We start from the raw sequence: 13,338 nt of genomic DNA, 5'->3' as shown, positions 1-13,338 counted from the left end.
CCAGTTGAATTACTTATTTTTGGAAAGATTTGCAAGGTTCATGTTAACGTTATCGCCAAAAGCATTGCGCCTAGCGACTTATCGTCATGCTTTTATATGTAGTAGACCAGTCACTGGACCTGACGTCTAATCATCCGATCAGTTTTGCTATCGTTCCACCATTGATAAAGAGCCTGGTAGCGAAGATAATTATCAACCAGTTCTCAACCAAGGCATTTTATCAGCATCTGCAGTGCTACCAGGTGTGAGGCTCGCGTGAGCAGATACGGTAGACATCGATGGATCCACCGGGAAAAACCCTGCGACGCGCCTCACAACAAAATATCTTCGACCCGAAATCGATATGATCATTTCGAGCATTCTGTCTCACTTAGCGTTTTGATCGTTATTGAGTTGATACTATGCGACTTTGGTACTTGATGTGAAAGTAAAAACATCAAGCATCTGGCAGGGTGTCTGGATCTGGAAGAACTCCAATCCTTCATCAACCTGGACCTTAATCCGTTGCTATCGATACAACTACGCACGGCCCTCGTACGTGAGGAGCGTTTTATCAGTAGAGAGAAATATTATTGCCGACCATTAGCTGGTAGCACGCTTCGATAAGCGAAAGGTGGCAGTCGAGGTTGATCGGTGGTCGTAGGCTACGTTAAAAAGCAACCGTCGGATACGGTACACGCTTAGTTTGCGCTTAGAGTCCTGAAGATGAAATCCCTGTTCGTGTTTGCCCTGCTGTTGGTCGCGGTGGCGGCTTATGCGCCGCGCGACAAGCGTGTGGTGGGCAGCGACCTTGCCACCCTCGGGCAGTTCCCATACACGGTCGGTTTGATCACGCGCATCAACATTCTGCTGACGGGACAGTGCGCCGGTTCGTTGGTGTCGGCTAACTTCATCCTTACTGCCGGCCGTTGTGTATCTGGGTAGGTTGAGCATGGAAGGTGGCAATCGGTGAAATGGTTCATTAGCAGTTTGTTCGTTTACAGTATTCAGAGTGCCGTTGCCGTGCTTGGTGGTTTGCGCATCAACGATGCTAGCGAGGCTGGCACCCTGCGTGTCACCGTGACTGACTTCATCGTTCACCCGCAGTACGAAACTGAGCCGGACATCTTCGACGTTGCGCTGGTGCGTCTGCCGCTTCCGGTTCCAATTAGCGACCGTGTTCGCCCCGTGCGTCTACCGAATCTGCGTCAGGTCGAGGCGACGTTTGTTGGACAGCAGGCTACTGTTACTGGCTGGGGTCGTTTCGGTGAGGGTACTACCAACTCGGAAGAGCTTCGTTTCGGACGTTCGCAGATCATCTCGACGCTTGCCTGCCGCATCAGTCTGCCAACGAACACGATCGTCGATGAGCACGTGTGCACGGACGGAGCGAACAGTTCACCCTGCCAGGGTGAGTTCGGTGCCCCGTTGACCATCGTCGATGCCGACGGTATCACCACGCAGATCGGTGTGTTCTCGTTCATTTCGATTCTGGGCTGCGAGTCGGGCCGTGCTGCCGTGCATACGCGCATGTCGTCCTATCTGACCTGGATCGGTCAGAACTCGGATGTCGAGATCCGTGATAACTTCTAAGCAAATGTTGTTGGCCTGGGTGGCGCTGGGTTCGATAAAAGCGCACCAAATAAACTCCAGCTAATCTTATCGATGCGAACTGCGTTTAGGATTAATCTGAAACCTCTTATATGGGGACGATACGGCTTCTTCCTTGGGGTTTGCTTCCAATACACGTCGATTTCCTTATCGCGACTTTTTCTTCTAGAAATTGGTAAGATAGATTGTATAAAAATCTCACCAGAGGACACTACTGGCAGTCAGAAGTGAGCGTGTTGTTACAGCGAACGGACAGATTAAACAATGCAGAAGCTCTCTGTCACATTGTTACTGATCGCAACGATCTGCTGGACAGGTGTGGCCAGCAGTCCTGCCGTTGGTCCGATTCTGCTCGAAGATGCACCTAAGGGGCGTGTGGTTGGTGGTGATCTAGCCTCCGTTGGGCAGTTCCCGTATTCCGTTGGCTTGATAACGCATTCGACATCCATCTTTACGGGGCGTTGTGCAGGTTCTTTGATATCAGCCAACTACGTCCTAACTGCAGCAAGCTGTGTGCAAAGGTTCGTGTAAAGCCGGCTCCGTAACTTATCAGAACTTATAACTAATCCCTCTCACAGCGCTACATCCGCTTTTGCGTACATTGGAGGAGTTCGGATCGACGACCAGTCGGAACCGGGTCGGGAACGTTTACTGGTGGAACGTTTCATTCTGCACTCGAGCTTTGTCGAGGGTGGCGAAAATTTCGATGTTGCCCTCGGTGAGTTGCCTCGTAGTGTCGCCTTCAACGAACGCATTCGTCCAATCCGGCTACCAAACCGTCGCCAGGTGCAGGCAACGTTTGCCGGACAGCTGGGCACGGTATTTGGATGGGGTCGTTTCGGTTCGGGTATTAGCAATTCCGCCGAGCTGCGGTTTGGCCGGTCAGAGATCATAACCAATTTGGCCTGTCGGCTTAATCTACCAACGAACACTATAGCCGATGCGCATATGTGTACGGACGGTTCGCTTTCCTCGCCATGCGCTGGAGACAATGGAGCACCACTGACGATCATGGATGCGGACGGTATCACCACGCAGGTTGGTGTATTCTCGTTCAACTCGGTGCTGGGCTGTGACGCAGGTCGTGCTGCTGTGTACACACGTCTTTCGGCCTACCTGGACTGGATCGGTGCGAACTCGGATGTGATTATTCGGGAAGACTTCTAAGTTGGCAGCTGGCTAAAACTCTCTAATAAACCAAGACAGTCCGAGTACTTAATTTACGGTTTTCAACAACATTAGTCGATTAGTCTATCAAATTTGTAATACACAACGCGGTGTACAATGGAGGAACTCTCGGTTACATACGTCATCGCTCGGCCTTTATTCATACAACTACTGCGTCGGAATTGTTTTCTATCCACGTGAGATACTCTGTGATACGCGTATGTACCGATGGCCAGCTACGTTCGCAGCCCATCGAAAACCCGTACGAATGTACACCGATCAAAATGGTCTGTCCGTTCTCGGTAACCGTAACCGGACCACCTTCATCTCCGATACAGGCAGCACCGGTCCCGGTCGAAGTGCAGATGTTGGTCGAGCTTAGATATAGCGGGAAGCTAATCAGACAGCTCGTGTTGGTGATGACACGGGCCCGGAAGTACAGTAGACGACGAACCGGGACGACTTCGCCCGTATTGGATCCCGTCCGTCCCCAACCGGCTATCGTGGCTTCGTAATTGTTAAACGAATGTCCAATGTACAAACGGCTGGGAAGTTGAGCGATCTGCACCCGTTCACTGAGCTGTGCTGGGCGGGAGAGCGTCAGGATGGCCAGATCGTTCGACGTGAAGAACGAGCTGTAGTTCGGATGTACCAACGCGGACGAGACGGTAATGAAGTCCTGCACCAAGGTCATGTCGTAAGCACCGAGCATGACGGTGATAGTACGATAGCTGCAAAAACCCAACACCGTCCGATTAGCAGTAATACTATATCTCTCTAAACCTTCGCTTACCCATCGACACAGTAGGCAGAGGTAAGGATGTGGCGCAGCGAGATTAGTGTACCACCGCAGAAGTAGGTTTGGGAAGGACGCGTCACAAGAATACCCACCGCGAATGGTACATCAGTGGGACCAGCTTCTATCCCATTGTTGATACGTCTGTCTGGTACGTCCAGCAGCGGATTACCGCAGGCTGGAACGATCATACAGCAACTCACGACACCAGCTAGAATCAATACAGCGCAACGATTCCACGATGATCCTGCCATGGTGATGATGCTTCCAGTCTAAGCTCGCCAGACTACAGCGGACACTAGCAATAGAGTGCGTCGTATTTATGCGTGGAAATTCCCTGTGCGCAGAAAGAGCATAACACATCCCCGTCAAGTCATAGCTACGGACGTAAGAGATAAGATGATCAGACTGTGTGATGACGATAAAGAGGATTTTATTGCTTCCGAAAGAGAACTTGTGGTCAATGGTCGATTTACTGCCGGATCAGGGCGTCAGTGTTCAGCTCGAGCCAGTTCATGTACTCCGTGAGACGTACGTGCACGGCCGGACGGCCACGTTCGCAGCGCGATGCAGTGAACACGTGGATACCGATCAGGAACGTTTCCCCGTTCTCGGTGACCGTCACCGGTGCACCCTGATCTCCAACGCACGGTGCGCCAGCATCGGTCGAGGAACAGATGTGCGTACTGCGGATATTATTCAGCAGGAAGGACAACTCGCAGCTCAGGTTCGTGATGACAGGGCTGCGGATGAAGCGAAGATTCGGCATCGGCAGAGGTTCGCCCGTGTTGGTACCAGTTTCACCCCAGCCCGAGATCGTCGTGATGTAGTTGTTGAACGAGTGGCCAATGTACATGCGGCGTGGCAGGTTGATGATTTGGATTTGGTCTGCAACGAAGCGTCGCTGTTAATGTGTTGGCGTGTGTTGACTCATCACGGAACTTACCATTCCAGCGAGGCTCACGGGCCAACGTAAGGATGGCGATATCGTCCCGATCGAGGAAGGAACTGTAATCGGGATGCACCCGTATGTGAGACACTGGCACAAAGTCGGACGTAGTTGCAATGGTGCTCGCACCCAACATCGCTGTAATGGACGATTGACCACTCACACAGGATGCCGCCGTCAAGACGTGAGTCGGAGAAATCAGTGCACCGCCACAGAAACTCGTGCCGGACGTAAGAGACACAAGCAATCCGACCGCCCACGGTACATCGGTTGGAGTTGCGATCTGGCCATTGTTGATGCGACGTTCCGGTACGTTCGCCTTTGGATCATAGAATCGACGCACCTGGCTCCAGTCAACATCCTGCGCCGATCGGATCTCGCCCGACGCCACACACAGCACGGTTGCCAGAAACACCAATGCGCAATACTTTGCCATCTTGCTCGTACTAACAGTAGACGCACAATGAATTGTAGCCGATGGGAGTTTGCGGGTTTTTAGTTCGAATTGTCACACCTCGGAATAAAGAACTCATTAACGTGAAGTGTGTGGTGGATAATGGTTCGCAGGGGGGATTGTCGCAGTTGGAGCTTTTCTTTCTTTACATCGGGACGCTTATCGTGATGGTGATTGGACACAAAAGCAGAGGCGCATTAAGGAGCACGTCCATACTATCGCACCAATGATGTGGCTAATAAATAAGGTTTAAAAGCGAACCTTAAGGGGGGTTATTGTGAGACTTTATCATTCGATATGAAGGAATGAGTGATAAAATTGTGCCCCTTGATCAGCGGCGGAGCTAACGGTGGGCGGAAAAGGCGGCCGCCTAGGGCCTTGTTGTGTGGGGGGCCCCGAAAAAAGCTGTTTACTAGGAAAAACTGTATGAATTGACATAGAAATGGGCTAGAAAAGCGTCGCTTTAACCCTCTTCGTTAAGGATGTTAACGGGCAGCCCGTTAAGGATGTTATCGGGCAGCCCGTTAAGGATGTTATCGGGCAGCCCGTTAAGGATGTTATCGGGCAGCCCGTTAAGGATGTTATCGGGCAGCCCGTTAAGGATGTTATCGGGCAGCCCGTTAAGGATGTTATCGGGCAGCCCGTTAAGGATGTTATCGGGCAGCCCGTTAAGGATGTTATCGGGCAGCCCGTTAAGGATGTTATCGGGCAGCCCGTTAAGGATGTTATCGGGCAGCCCGTTAAGGATGTTATCGGGCAAGTTTAGTCAACTAAGGCGTATCCTTTCTGTTTCAAATTTCAGATCAGCACATCTGCATCACGGGTCGTAAGTTTTTGATTGGATTGTACTCGTTCACGTCGTTCATACTCCTGTCACGGAATATCTGGATTGTATCGAAGCGTACTCGGACGTGTTAAGAGTGGTATGAAAATGAAAGAAATAAAGATGTGTTTTTTTTGCATTTTACACAAATTGATTGTATTTAACGAACATCGTCTGATTGTTATCTATGCACGAATACTAGCACCAGTGTAGATTTCAATCCAGTTAAGGTAATCCGTGACACGCGTATGAACTGCTGGCCAGCTACGAGTGCAGCCACGGGAGTACGTATACGAATGGATTGCGATCACTGTGGACTGTCCATCTTCCTCTTCAACTGTCACTGGACCTCCTTCGTCACCCTGAAAAAGGACAAAATTCAAACAATCGAATCAAATAAGGTGATGCAAAGAAGCGTTAAAAAGACGTGTAGTATTCTTACCACACACGGAGCACCACCGTCCGACGAGGTGCAAATATTCGAGGACCTCAGATAAAGCGGGAAGCTAATCGTGCAGCTAAAGTTCGAGATGACCTGAGATCGAACGGAATGCAGTTGTTGCATGGGAAGTGCCTCGCCAGTGTTGGAAGCCGTTTCACCCCAGCCACTGATTGTGGTCCAAGCGTTGGCGAACGATTCACCCACCTGAGCACGACGTGGAAGACGTGCAATTTGAATTTGGTCTGCAATTCAAAGAGGACGTTTGATTAATGGTAGCTCCAAATCAAACCAGACCTCCAATTACCGTTGAATCGAGGTTCCCGGGAAAGAGTCAGTATGGCCAAGTCGTTCGCTTGGAAAAAGGAACTAAAATCAGGATGAACCCGAACGTGACTGACGAGTATGAAGTCGTGAGCGCGCGTAATGTCACTCGCACCAAGCAGCACCGTGATCGACGATTGACCTTCAACACAGGTAGCCGAAGTAAGAACGTGTGTTGCCGATACTAGCACACCCCCGCAGAAGTACGTTCCGTGCTCGACCGAAACCAGCACGCCGACAATGTAGGGAATATCGGTCGGACCAACGATGACGCCATTGTTGATGCGCCCGCTTCGGACAGGTGATGGCAGCGGTTGTACCGGTTTCAGATTATCCAAGTAACGATTGACAAAGCTGGAGGCACGGTTTGCCTTGAACAGTGGACTTTCCTGCACCGGACGTACCTCGGCCCAGTTGATATCTTCCAGGCGCGTAACCGCCGCCTGGGTAAAAGCGACAATCGCCACTAACAAGGTAACCACTGATAGTATCCTCATCGTTAGTGTGTATAGAATGACTGAACGAGGATTAGCAACTGGCTGGTGTATATATGCAGCTACCTAGCACACTTCCCGTCCAACGTTGAGGTGCTAATCTTATCAATTTGATTTGAAATCTTGGTTGGTCAGTCGATGGAAAACGGTTTCGAGAAACACCTTTAACGAGTGACGCATTGCGAGAATTAAAAACAGAGCAGGCCACGCCTTACAACATTCATTCAGGTGTTCGGTTGATACAACTGATAAGGTCGGATGGATTTATTTACGTCGAACATTCGATACAACTATGGCTCTACAATGGCATCCGAATTCTGCTGGATCCAGCCCAGATATTCCGTGATGCGTGTATGTACTGAGGGACGTCCACGATCGCATCCGAACAGGCCGGAGAAGTGGAAGGAGTGAATGCCCACTAGGATTGTACGTCCACTTTCCGTAACCGTCACTGGTCCACCCTCGTCACCCTGGGAATGAAAATGAGTTTGAGTTAGTGGACGGTGTATTCACTTACCCTTCTAGCAATTGTACCAAAACTTACATTGCAAGGTCCTCCATTGTCTGTCAGTGTGCAAATGTGCGTACTACGAATGAATGTGTGGGACAATCCACAGCGCAGGTTGGATGTAACCGCATCGACAGCGAACTGTAGATTCTGGACGGGAATGGGCTCATTTTCCCGACGTCCAGAGTTGCCCCAGCCGGAGGTCGTAGCGGCCCAACTGTTGAAATCATTCCCGGCTTGGCTCTGGCGGGGCAAATCGATTGGGCGGATCGTATCCCGGATTGGAGCTTCTTGTGATAGCGTCAGGATGGCAATATCATCCCGATTGAAGAACGAGCTATAGTTCGGATGCGACAGAATGTTCGACACGCCGATGAACTCCTCGACGCGCGTCATATCGGAGGCACCCAGTAGGACGGTTAGCGTGTTAGAACTGCGTAAACAAAAAATTAGTAATTTGGACGTTCATTTCGGTGGTTGGCTTCCACACACATACCCAGAAATGCAAACTGCGGCCGTCAGAACATGTCGTCGAGAGATCAGCACACCACTGCAGAAGCTGTGCGACGATGAACCGGATATGAGCACACCGGCTGCCCACGGGACCTGTGTTGGAGATGCAATCTGACCGTCGGCAATCCGTCCCGACCGTATCTCATCGTCCGTCAGCGGTGGAAGTCCTTGCTTCGCGCGGAAAGCATCAGTTTGGTGCAGCGTGCGTACCAACGTCCAATCGATCTTGCGTGGATCGACAGCTACCGAATGTACCGTGGCCAGAACGACAGCGGTAAAGAGTAGTAGGGATTTCATACTTGTAACACCGTTTTACAACTAATTGACACTGGAGACAACTGATCGGTTGTCTTCGAAGCTCGGGTCAATTTATGGCGACTGTGACGGCCCATTGGCGTTATCAAACGGAAAATGATATCGTCACTCAGTTCCTGCCAGGCTGGTTGATAAGGTACTATCTACGCAGTAAGTTGAATAGTTTTTCTTGTAGCTTGGCTTCCTTACAAATACTTTTTGTGTATCAGATAACAATTTCTTATCAGTTTATCTACATTTGATACCTATTTTTGTACAGCCGAGCACAATTCACTTCAGGGTTCGAAAAGATTGCATGCAAGTGTCTGAACCAGATAAGCTAGACATGCTCGGAGTTGAACAAATAAATTATTGGGGACGTACTAACACCGTTTTGCAAAAGATCACAGTCACATCTCGAAACCGATAGTCCTCCACGTCCTATTGGTACGAGATTGTTGATTTATTAGCATTAGTGAACTTTGTACATTACATCTTACATCAATCGTCCTTGCCGCACTTCGTAGCGATTTTCCAAAAGCAAATCCTTACGAGCAGCCTCACTTTTACTGAATGGTGACATCGGTATTATCCTGGATCCAGCCCAGATATTCGGTGATGCGCGTATGCACCGCCGATCGTCCACGATCGCACCCGAACAGGCCGGAGAAGTGGAACGAGTGGATACCCACGAGGAAGGTGCGTCCACTTTCCGTAACGGTGATCGGACCTCCTTCATCACCCTGGAGATAGAATGAAAAAGTCAGTAAGAGAACAACTGACAAACTGGTCAATCCGAAAGACTTACATTGCACGGGCCTCCATTATCGGTAGAGGTGCAGATGTGCGTATCGCGGATGAACGTATGCGACAGACCACAGACGAAGTTGGAATTGACAGAATCCACCACGAAGTGCAGCTCCTGGATGGGGATGGGTTCGTTTTCACGGCGTCCACTATTACCCCAGCCAGCGGTCGTAGCAGCCCAGTTGTTGAAGTTATTGCTCACATCACTCCAGCGTGGCAGATCGATCGGACGGATCGTATCCCGGATCGGTGCTGGGTTCGAAAGCGTCAGAATGGCAATGTCATCCCGGTTGAAGAACGAGCTATAGTTCGGATGTGACAAGATGTTCGACACACCGATAAACTCTTCCACGCGCGTCATGTCCGAGGCACCGAGCAGAATGGTTAGCGTATTGGAACTAGAACGGAGATGAAACTCTCATCAGTATTTGCTGGTCACGGTGCTGTTTTCCATTGCTTCTTACCCAGAAATGCACACGGCAGCGGTAAGGACGAAACGAGGCGAAATCAGCACACCACTGCAGAAGCTGTGCGATGACGAACCGGATATGAGCACACCGACTGCCCACGGGAACTGGGTGGGAGTGGCCATCTGTCCATCGGCAATTCTTGACGAGCGTACCTCATCATCCGTGAGGGGAGCCAGTCCTTGCTTCGCACGAACGGCATCAGTTTGATGGAGCATACGTACTACGGACCAGTCGATCGCACGCGGATCTACCGGGGAGGAGTGCACCGTCCCCAGTAGGGCGGCTGCTAGCACAATGAACAACTTCATGGTTACCTGTACGCTGGGTGAGAGATAACTAGGCATGGGACCATGCTGTACAGTCCGTTTTTATAGAGCAAGCTTATCGGGATTGTGACTGGAGATGGATTTGGGTAGGCCCCACGCGTTGTGCGCAAGAGCTGCCTTGCTGCATAGATTGGCTGAGCAGGTCGGGAGATTCTGTATATCACGCTAACGATAAGCAATATTTTACGAATCTGTTAGGCTACCTATTTTTGAAGATATGGGGGGTGCTCTGCATGTCACAGTATCATATTAAACGAGTGCTAACCGTCTTTAGGTATAATTTTCGCGGTCATCACAGTACGTGTTGTGATGTGACAAACTTCAGAGGGAAAATGTGGAGTTTTCTAGAGTTGTTAATATTCTTTACTTTAGGACTTGGATGCTTTAAGAACTTTTCTTTCGAAATAACAATCCTCCGCTGAAGAATGATATCGAGACATAATTAACTTGTTGCAGTTTTCCCTCCATTTCGATTTATTTGGGAGACATTTATGGTCTAATCACTACATCGGTGTTGTCCTGTATCCAGTCAAGATATTCCGTAACGCGGGTATGTACCGACGATCGGCCTCGATCGCATCCGAACAGTCCATCATAGTGGAACGAATGAACTCCAATGATGATCGTTTCACCACCCTCAGTAACCCAGACCGGACCACCTTCATCACCCTGTAGATTAGACAAGAAGGCAGTAAAATAAGAACAAATATCCTAACGCACCAAGAACGTTCTGTTAACACGAGACTTACATTGCACGGTCCTCCATTGTCAGTGGAGCTGCAGATATTGCCATCACGGATGAAGCTGTGTGAAATGCCGCAAACGAAATTGGACACTACCGATCCGGAAGCGAACAGCAGCTGCTGCAGTGGGATAGGCTCATTGTCCCGGTTACCGGTATTACCCCAGCCAGCTACGGTTGCTGCCCAATCGTTGAACGTGAAGGCCGTGTGGTATCGACGGGGCAAATTAGCCACCTGAACATTCGGTGTAAGATTAGCCTCATGGGACAGCTGCAGCAGGGCAATGTCATCCCTGTTCAGCAGCGAACTATACCCCGGATGAACGATTATGTGCGAAGGAATGTTAAGCACTGGGATGATCTGCTCAATGCGGGTCATATCAGTTGCTCCTAGCAGTACCGTGAACGTGTTGGAGCTGTTGTAGAACAGAGTTTAGTGCATATAGGAAAGGATCACAATTGATAGTCATGTCTCACCCAACTACACACGCCGCTGCCGTTAGAACGAAACGGCGAGAAATTAGAGCTCCAGCACAGAATGATCGATCGGAGGTGCCCGATATAAGAATTCCCGCCATAAATGGGAACTGGTTGGGACCTGCCACCTGTCCATCGCTGATCCGTGTAGAAGGCTCGCGTAAATCAATCGCCAATGTTGCTCCAATGGTACAGCACACCAGGGCAACCAACAACCCAACACCGCAGAGCTTCATCATGATAGGATCGTTTCGTTCGAACTGCACAAACTTGACTGAGCTATTGCTGTGCATTTTCCGCCCCAGTTTATTGGTGGGATTTTCCCAAAGATAGAACCAACGATTAGCCATGAAATTCGTACGTGATCGACCATAAAAGCCAGTTGTACCCATTTGTTGCCATTTTATTCAAGTAATTGCCAAAACGGATAAGATAAAGGATCAACGGTCGCTTAAGTCTGGATTAGGCGCTGCAATGACGTACGACCTCCCCCACGTAGCACACCAATCTGCAAGGGCTGTGAGCAATATCTTCGACATAGTGACCGATGGGTTTATGGTCTGATTACTGCGTCCGAGTGCCCGTCAATCCAGTTGAGATAATTGCTAAGACGCACATGTACTGCGGAACGGCCACGATCGCACCCAAACAGCCCGCTGTAGTGGAACGAATGCATTCCGATCACGATCGATTCACCGGCTTCCGTTATCGTTACGGGACCTCCATCGTCACCCTTTAGAGTAAAGAGTCGTAATATTACAAGATCATGTATTGGTTTGCAAAGCGGACCAATATACCTACATTGCAAGGACCTCCGATGTCTCCGGAGGTGCAGATATGATCATCACGAATGAAGTTGTGAGACAATCCACACACAGTGTTGCTGATCACCGGCGTTCGGATGTAATGGAGGTTCGGAATCGGAATGGGCTCGTTGTCACGATTTCCCGTATTTCCCCAGCCACTGATCGTGGTCCCGAATCCGTTAAAGGAATTGCCCATATGCGACCAGCGTGGCAGGTTAGCCACCTGAATGTATTCGTTCAACGGAGTTGGTCGATCCATCGTCAGAATGGCTAGATCGTCCCGATTCAACAACGAGCTATAGTTGGGATGGACCAGAATATTGGCCACACCGATAAACTCTTGGATCCGAGTCATATCGCTAGCGCCTAGAAGTACCGTCAGAGTTGGGTTGCTGTAAAAAAGAGCAGTATCTTAAGCAAAACCAATGCGTAACAGAACGGGATACAAGCTTTACCTCGATACACAACTGGCTGTCGTGAGGACGTGCGTTGGAGAAATCAGAATGCCGCCACAGAACGAATGAGCCGATGAGCCGGAAATTAAAATACCAACGATGAAGGGAACGGCACGAGGATCGGTAAGTTCACCACCGGTAATACGGGAATTGGGATGCGACTTCTGCGACACATCGCCGATGGCCATCGCACCACCGGCAACAACAACACAGATCACTAGCAACTTCAACATGGTCGGTTCAGCGTTTCGTTGGACACTGGGAAGCATTCGGATGTAGAGTGGTTTTCGGGCATCTGCTAACATCGCAAGCGCGCGATAACAAGATGTGAAGCTATCTTTTGATAAGGGGCTGCACGGAAAAGTATGGGTATTGGTCTATATCCTGGGTAACAACGAGCCGAATCTTAGGCACTTGTCAGGAAACCTATGGAAAACCCGGAGCTTGTCTGAGGAACTTATTCCTAGCATGAGCAACGATGCATTATATTTTCTTTCATATTTTCTTTAAAATTTCAATTCTCAACAGGACATAAAGACCTAGAGTGCATATTTTAAATTCTGAGGTAAATCCTGATGTAGGTAGTGCAATTTAATTAATATTGTTTGATTAGTTGTTGCCTTTTTATGTTGTTGGTTCTTGTTGTTTTTGTTCTAAATGAAAATATAATTAATAAGATAAATAAGATAATTTGTGATTACAAGATTTTAATCGTTTTAACCCCAAATAAACTGTTTAAATTTAAAATACGTAAGATTGCTCGAACAAAAACTTCAAACTGATCGAAATCGGTCGGACAAACTGCTCGTGCTCGATTATCCGTGCTTCATGCAGGGAGCTTTCTACTGTTGGATAAATGGTTTTGTGCTATGTTGGAAATTAATATTGTGTGAAAAGTGTTTTG

The 13,338-nt window shown here is 49.3% G+C and overlaps 8 protein-coding genes across 8 annotated transcripts; 2 read left to right on the top strand and 6 right to left on the bottom strand.

The window, feature by feature from the left end:
- The first annotated feature begins 705 nt into the window (after nucleotides 1-705).
- Nucleotides 706-1,572, top strand: LOC128711878 (collagenase-like). The gene is made up of 2 exons (XM_053806764.1): nucleotides 706-920; nucleotides 984-1,572. Exons 1-2 carry the CDS (start codon nucleotides 706-708, stop codon nucleotides 1,570-1,572), a joined length of 804 nt encoding a protein of 267 aa, XP_053662739.1.
- Nucleotides 1,573-1,854: 282 nt separating this feature from the next.
- LOC128712593 (collagenase-like) lies at nucleotides 1,855-2,757 on the top strand. Its single transcript, XM_053807483.1, has 2 exons — nucleotides 1,855-2,111; nucleotides 2,169-2,757. Exons 1-2 carry the CDS (start codon nucleotides 1,855-1,857, stop codon nucleotides 2,755-2,757), a joined length of 846 nt encoding a protein of 281 aa, XP_053663458.1.
- A 160-nt stretch (nucleotides 2,758-2,917) lies between these two features.
- On the bottom strand, nucleotides 2,918-4,938 carry LOC128713222 (transmembrane protease serine 9-like). The gene is made up of 5 exons (XM_053808083.1): nucleotides 4,500-4,938; nucleotides 4,030-4,441; nucleotides 3,778-3,890; nucleotides 3,551-3,731; nucleotides 2,918-3,488 (listed from the first exon to the last, which is right to left on the bottom strand). The coding sequence occupies exons 1-5, from the start codon at nucleotides 4,936-4,938 to the stop codon at nucleotides 2,918-2,920; spliced, it is 1,716 nt and encodes a 571-aa protein (XP_053664058.1).
- Nucleotides 4,939-5,964: 1,026 nt separating this feature from the next.
- LOC128713958 (serine protease 1-like) lies at nucleotides 5,965-7,039 on the bottom strand. Its single transcript, XM_053808832.1, has 3 exons — nucleotides 6,526-7,039; nucleotides 6,222-6,463; nucleotides 5,965-6,141 (listed from the first exon to the last, which is right to left on the bottom strand). The coding sequence occupies exons 1-3, from the start codon at nucleotides 7,037-7,039 to the stop codon at nucleotides 5,965-5,967; spliced, it is 933 nt and encodes a 310-aa protein (XP_053664807.1).
- A 287-nt stretch (nucleotides 7,040-7,326) lies between these two features.
- On the bottom strand, nucleotides 7,327-8,354 carry LOC128711631 (collagenase-like). Its single transcript, XM_053806513.1, has 3 exons — nucleotides 8,041-8,354; nucleotides 7,581-7,977; nucleotides 7,327-7,506 (listed from the first exon to the last, which is right to left on the bottom strand). The coding sequence occupies exons 1-3, from the start codon at nucleotides 8,352-8,354 to the stop codon at nucleotides 7,327-7,329; spliced, it is 891 nt and encodes a 296-aa protein (XP_053662488.1).
- Nucleotides 8,355-8,917: 563 nt separating this feature from the next.
- On the bottom strand, nucleotides 8,918-9,936 carry LOC128711673 (serine protease 1-like). The gene is made up of 3 exons (XM_053806556.1): nucleotides 9,623-9,936; nucleotides 9,160-9,556; nucleotides 8,918-9,094 (listed from the first exon to the last, which is right to left on the bottom strand). The coding sequence occupies exons 1-3, from the start codon at nucleotides 9,934-9,936 to the stop codon at nucleotides 8,918-8,920; spliced, it is 888 nt and encodes a 295-aa protein (XP_053662531.1).
- A 507-nt stretch (nucleotides 9,937-10,443) lies between these two features.
- LOC128711518 (brachyurin-like) lies at nucleotides 10,444-11,409 on the bottom strand. The gene is made up of 3 exons (XM_053806397.1): nucleotides 11,174-11,409; nucleotides 10,704-11,112; nucleotides 10,444-10,623 (listed from the first exon to the last, which is right to left on the bottom strand). Exons 1-3 carry the CDS (start codon nucleotides 11,407-11,409, stop codon nucleotides 10,444-10,446), a joined length of 825 nt encoding a protein of 274 aa, XP_053662372.1.
- A 317-nt stretch (nucleotides 11,410-11,726) lies between these two features.
- On the bottom strand, nucleotides 11,727-12,676 carry LOC128713555 (tryptase delta-like). Its single transcript, XM_053808416.1, has 3 exons — nucleotides 12,435-12,676; nucleotides 11,975-12,371; nucleotides 11,727-11,906 (listed from the first exon to the last, which is right to left on the bottom strand). The coding sequence occupies exons 1-3, from the start codon at nucleotides 12,665-12,667 to the stop codon at nucleotides 11,727-11,729; spliced, it is 810 nt and encodes a 269-aa protein (XP_053664391.1). The 5' UTR covers nucleotides 12,668-12,676.
- Nucleotides 12,677-13,338: the final 662 nt, after the last annotated feature.

Source organism: Anopheles marshallii, chromosome 3, assembly GCF_943734725.1.
Source record: "Anopheles marshallii chromosome 3, idAnoMarsDA_429_01, whole genome shotgun sequence".
In the NCBI taxonomy this organism is placed as follows: Eukaryota; Metazoa; Arthropoda; class Insecta; order Diptera; family Culicidae; genus Anopheles; species Anopheles marshallii.
The sequence above is the reverse complement of the archived record's forward strand: the minus strand, read 5'-3'. Positions and strand labels throughout refer to the sequence as shown.

What these genes read in the sequence shown, in the direction of transcription:
- LOC128711878 (XM_053806764.1), top strand. Translation starts at nt 706, where the DNA reads ATGAAATCCCTGTTCGTGTTTGCCCTGCTGTTGGTCGCGGTGGCGGCT. An exon ending in GCCGGCCGTTGTGTATCTGG is followed by an intron (nt 921 to 983) that starts GTAGGTTGAGCA and finishes GTTCGTTTACAG; the next exon opens with TATTCAGAGTGCCGTTGCCG.
- LOC128712593 (XM_053807483.1), top strand. Translation starts at nt 1,855, where the DNA reads ATGCAGAAGCTCTCTGTCACATTGTTACTGATCGCAACGATCTGCTGG. An exon ending in GCAGCAAGCTGTGTGCAAAG is followed by an intron (nt 2,112 to 2,168) that starts GTTCGTGTAAAG and finishes TCCCTCTCACAG; the next exon opens with CGCTACATCCGCTTTTGCGT.
- LOC128713222 (XM_053808083.1), bottom strand. Translation starts at nt 4,938, where the DNA reads ATGGCAAAGTATTGCGCATTGGTGTTTCTGGCAACCGTGCTGTGTGTG. An exon ending in ACTGACGCCCTGATCCGGCA is followed by an intron (nt 3,891 to 4,029) that starts GTAAATCGACCA and finishes TTCTGCGCACAG; the next exon opens with GGAATTTCCACGCATAAATA. An exon ending in CATCGTGGAATCGTTGCGCT is followed by an intron (nt 3,732 to 3,777) that starts GTATTGATTCTA and finishes TGATCGTTCCAG; the next exon opens with CCTGCGGTAATCCGCTGCTG.
- LOC128713958 (XM_053808832.1), bottom strand. Translation starts at nt 7,039, where the DNA reads ATGAGGATACTATCAGTGGTTACCTTGTTAGTGGCGATTGTCGCTTTT. An exon ending in CCGGGAACCTCGATTCAACG is followed by an intron (nt 6,464 to 6,525) that starts GTAATTGGAGGT and finishes TTTGAATTGCAG; the next exon opens with ACCAAATTCAAATTGCACGT. An exon ending in ACGGTGGTGCTCCGTGTGTG is followed by an intron (nt 6,142 to 6,221) that starts GTAAGAATACTA and finishes GTCCTTTTTCAG; the next exon opens with GGTGACGAAGGAGGTCCAGT.
- LOC128711631 (XM_053806513.1), bottom strand. Translation starts at nt 8,354, where the DNA reads ATGAAATCCCTACTACTCTTTACCGCTGTCGTTCTGGCCACGGTACAT. An exon ending in GCCGCAGTTTGCATTTCTGG is followed by an intron (nt 7,978 to 8,040) that starts GTATGTGTGTGG and finishes TTGTTTACGCAG; the next exon opens with TTCTAACACGCTAACCGTCC. An exon ending in ACAATGGAGGACCTTGCAAT is followed by an intron (nt 7,507 to 7,580) that starts GTAAGTTTTGGT and finishes TTTCATTCCCAG; the next exon opens with GGTGACGAGGGTGGACCAGT.
- LOC128711673 (XM_053806556.1), bottom strand. Translation starts at nt 9,936, where the DNA reads ATGAAGTTGTTCATTGTGCTAGCAGCCGCCCTACTGGGGACGGTGCAC. An exon ending in GCTGCCGTGTGCATTTCTGG is followed by an intron (nt 9,557 to 9,622) that starts GTAAGAAGCAAT and finishes TCTCCGTTCTAG; the next exon opens with TTCCAATACGCTAACCATTC. An exon ending in ATAATGGAGGCCCGTGCAAT is followed by an intron (nt 9,095 to 9,159) that starts GTAAGTCTTTCG and finishes TTCTATCTCCAG; the next exon opens with GGTGATGAAGGAGGTCCGAT.
- LOC128711518 (XM_053806397.1), bottom strand. Translation starts at nt 11,409, where the DNA reads ATGAAGCTCTGCGGTGTTGGGTTGTTGGTTGCCCTGGTGTGCTGTACC. An exon ending in GCAGCGGCGTGTGTAGTTGG is followed by an intron (nt 11,113 to 11,173) that starts GTGAGACATGAC and finishes GTTCTACAACAG; the next exon opens with CTCCAACACGTTCACGGTAC. An exon ending in ACAATGGAGGACCGTGCAAT is followed by an intron (nt 10,624 to 10,703) that starts GTAAGTCTCGTG and finishes TCTAATCTACAG; the next exon opens with GGTGATGAAGGTGGTCCGGT.
- LOC128713555 (XM_053808416.1), bottom strand. Translation starts at nt 12,667, where the DNA reads ATGTTGAAGTTGCTAGTGATCTGTGTTGTTGTTGCCGGTGGTGCGATG. An exon ending in ACAGCCAGTTGTGTATCGAG is followed by an intron (nt 12,372 to 12,434) that starts GTAAAGCTTGTA and finishes TCTTTTTTACAG; the next exon opens with CAACCCAACTCTGACGGTAC. An exon ending in ACATCGGAGGTCCTTGCAAT is followed by an intron (nt 11,907 to 11,974) that starts GTAGGTATATTG and finishes TTTACTCTAAAG; the next exon opens with GGTGACGATGGAGGTCCCGT.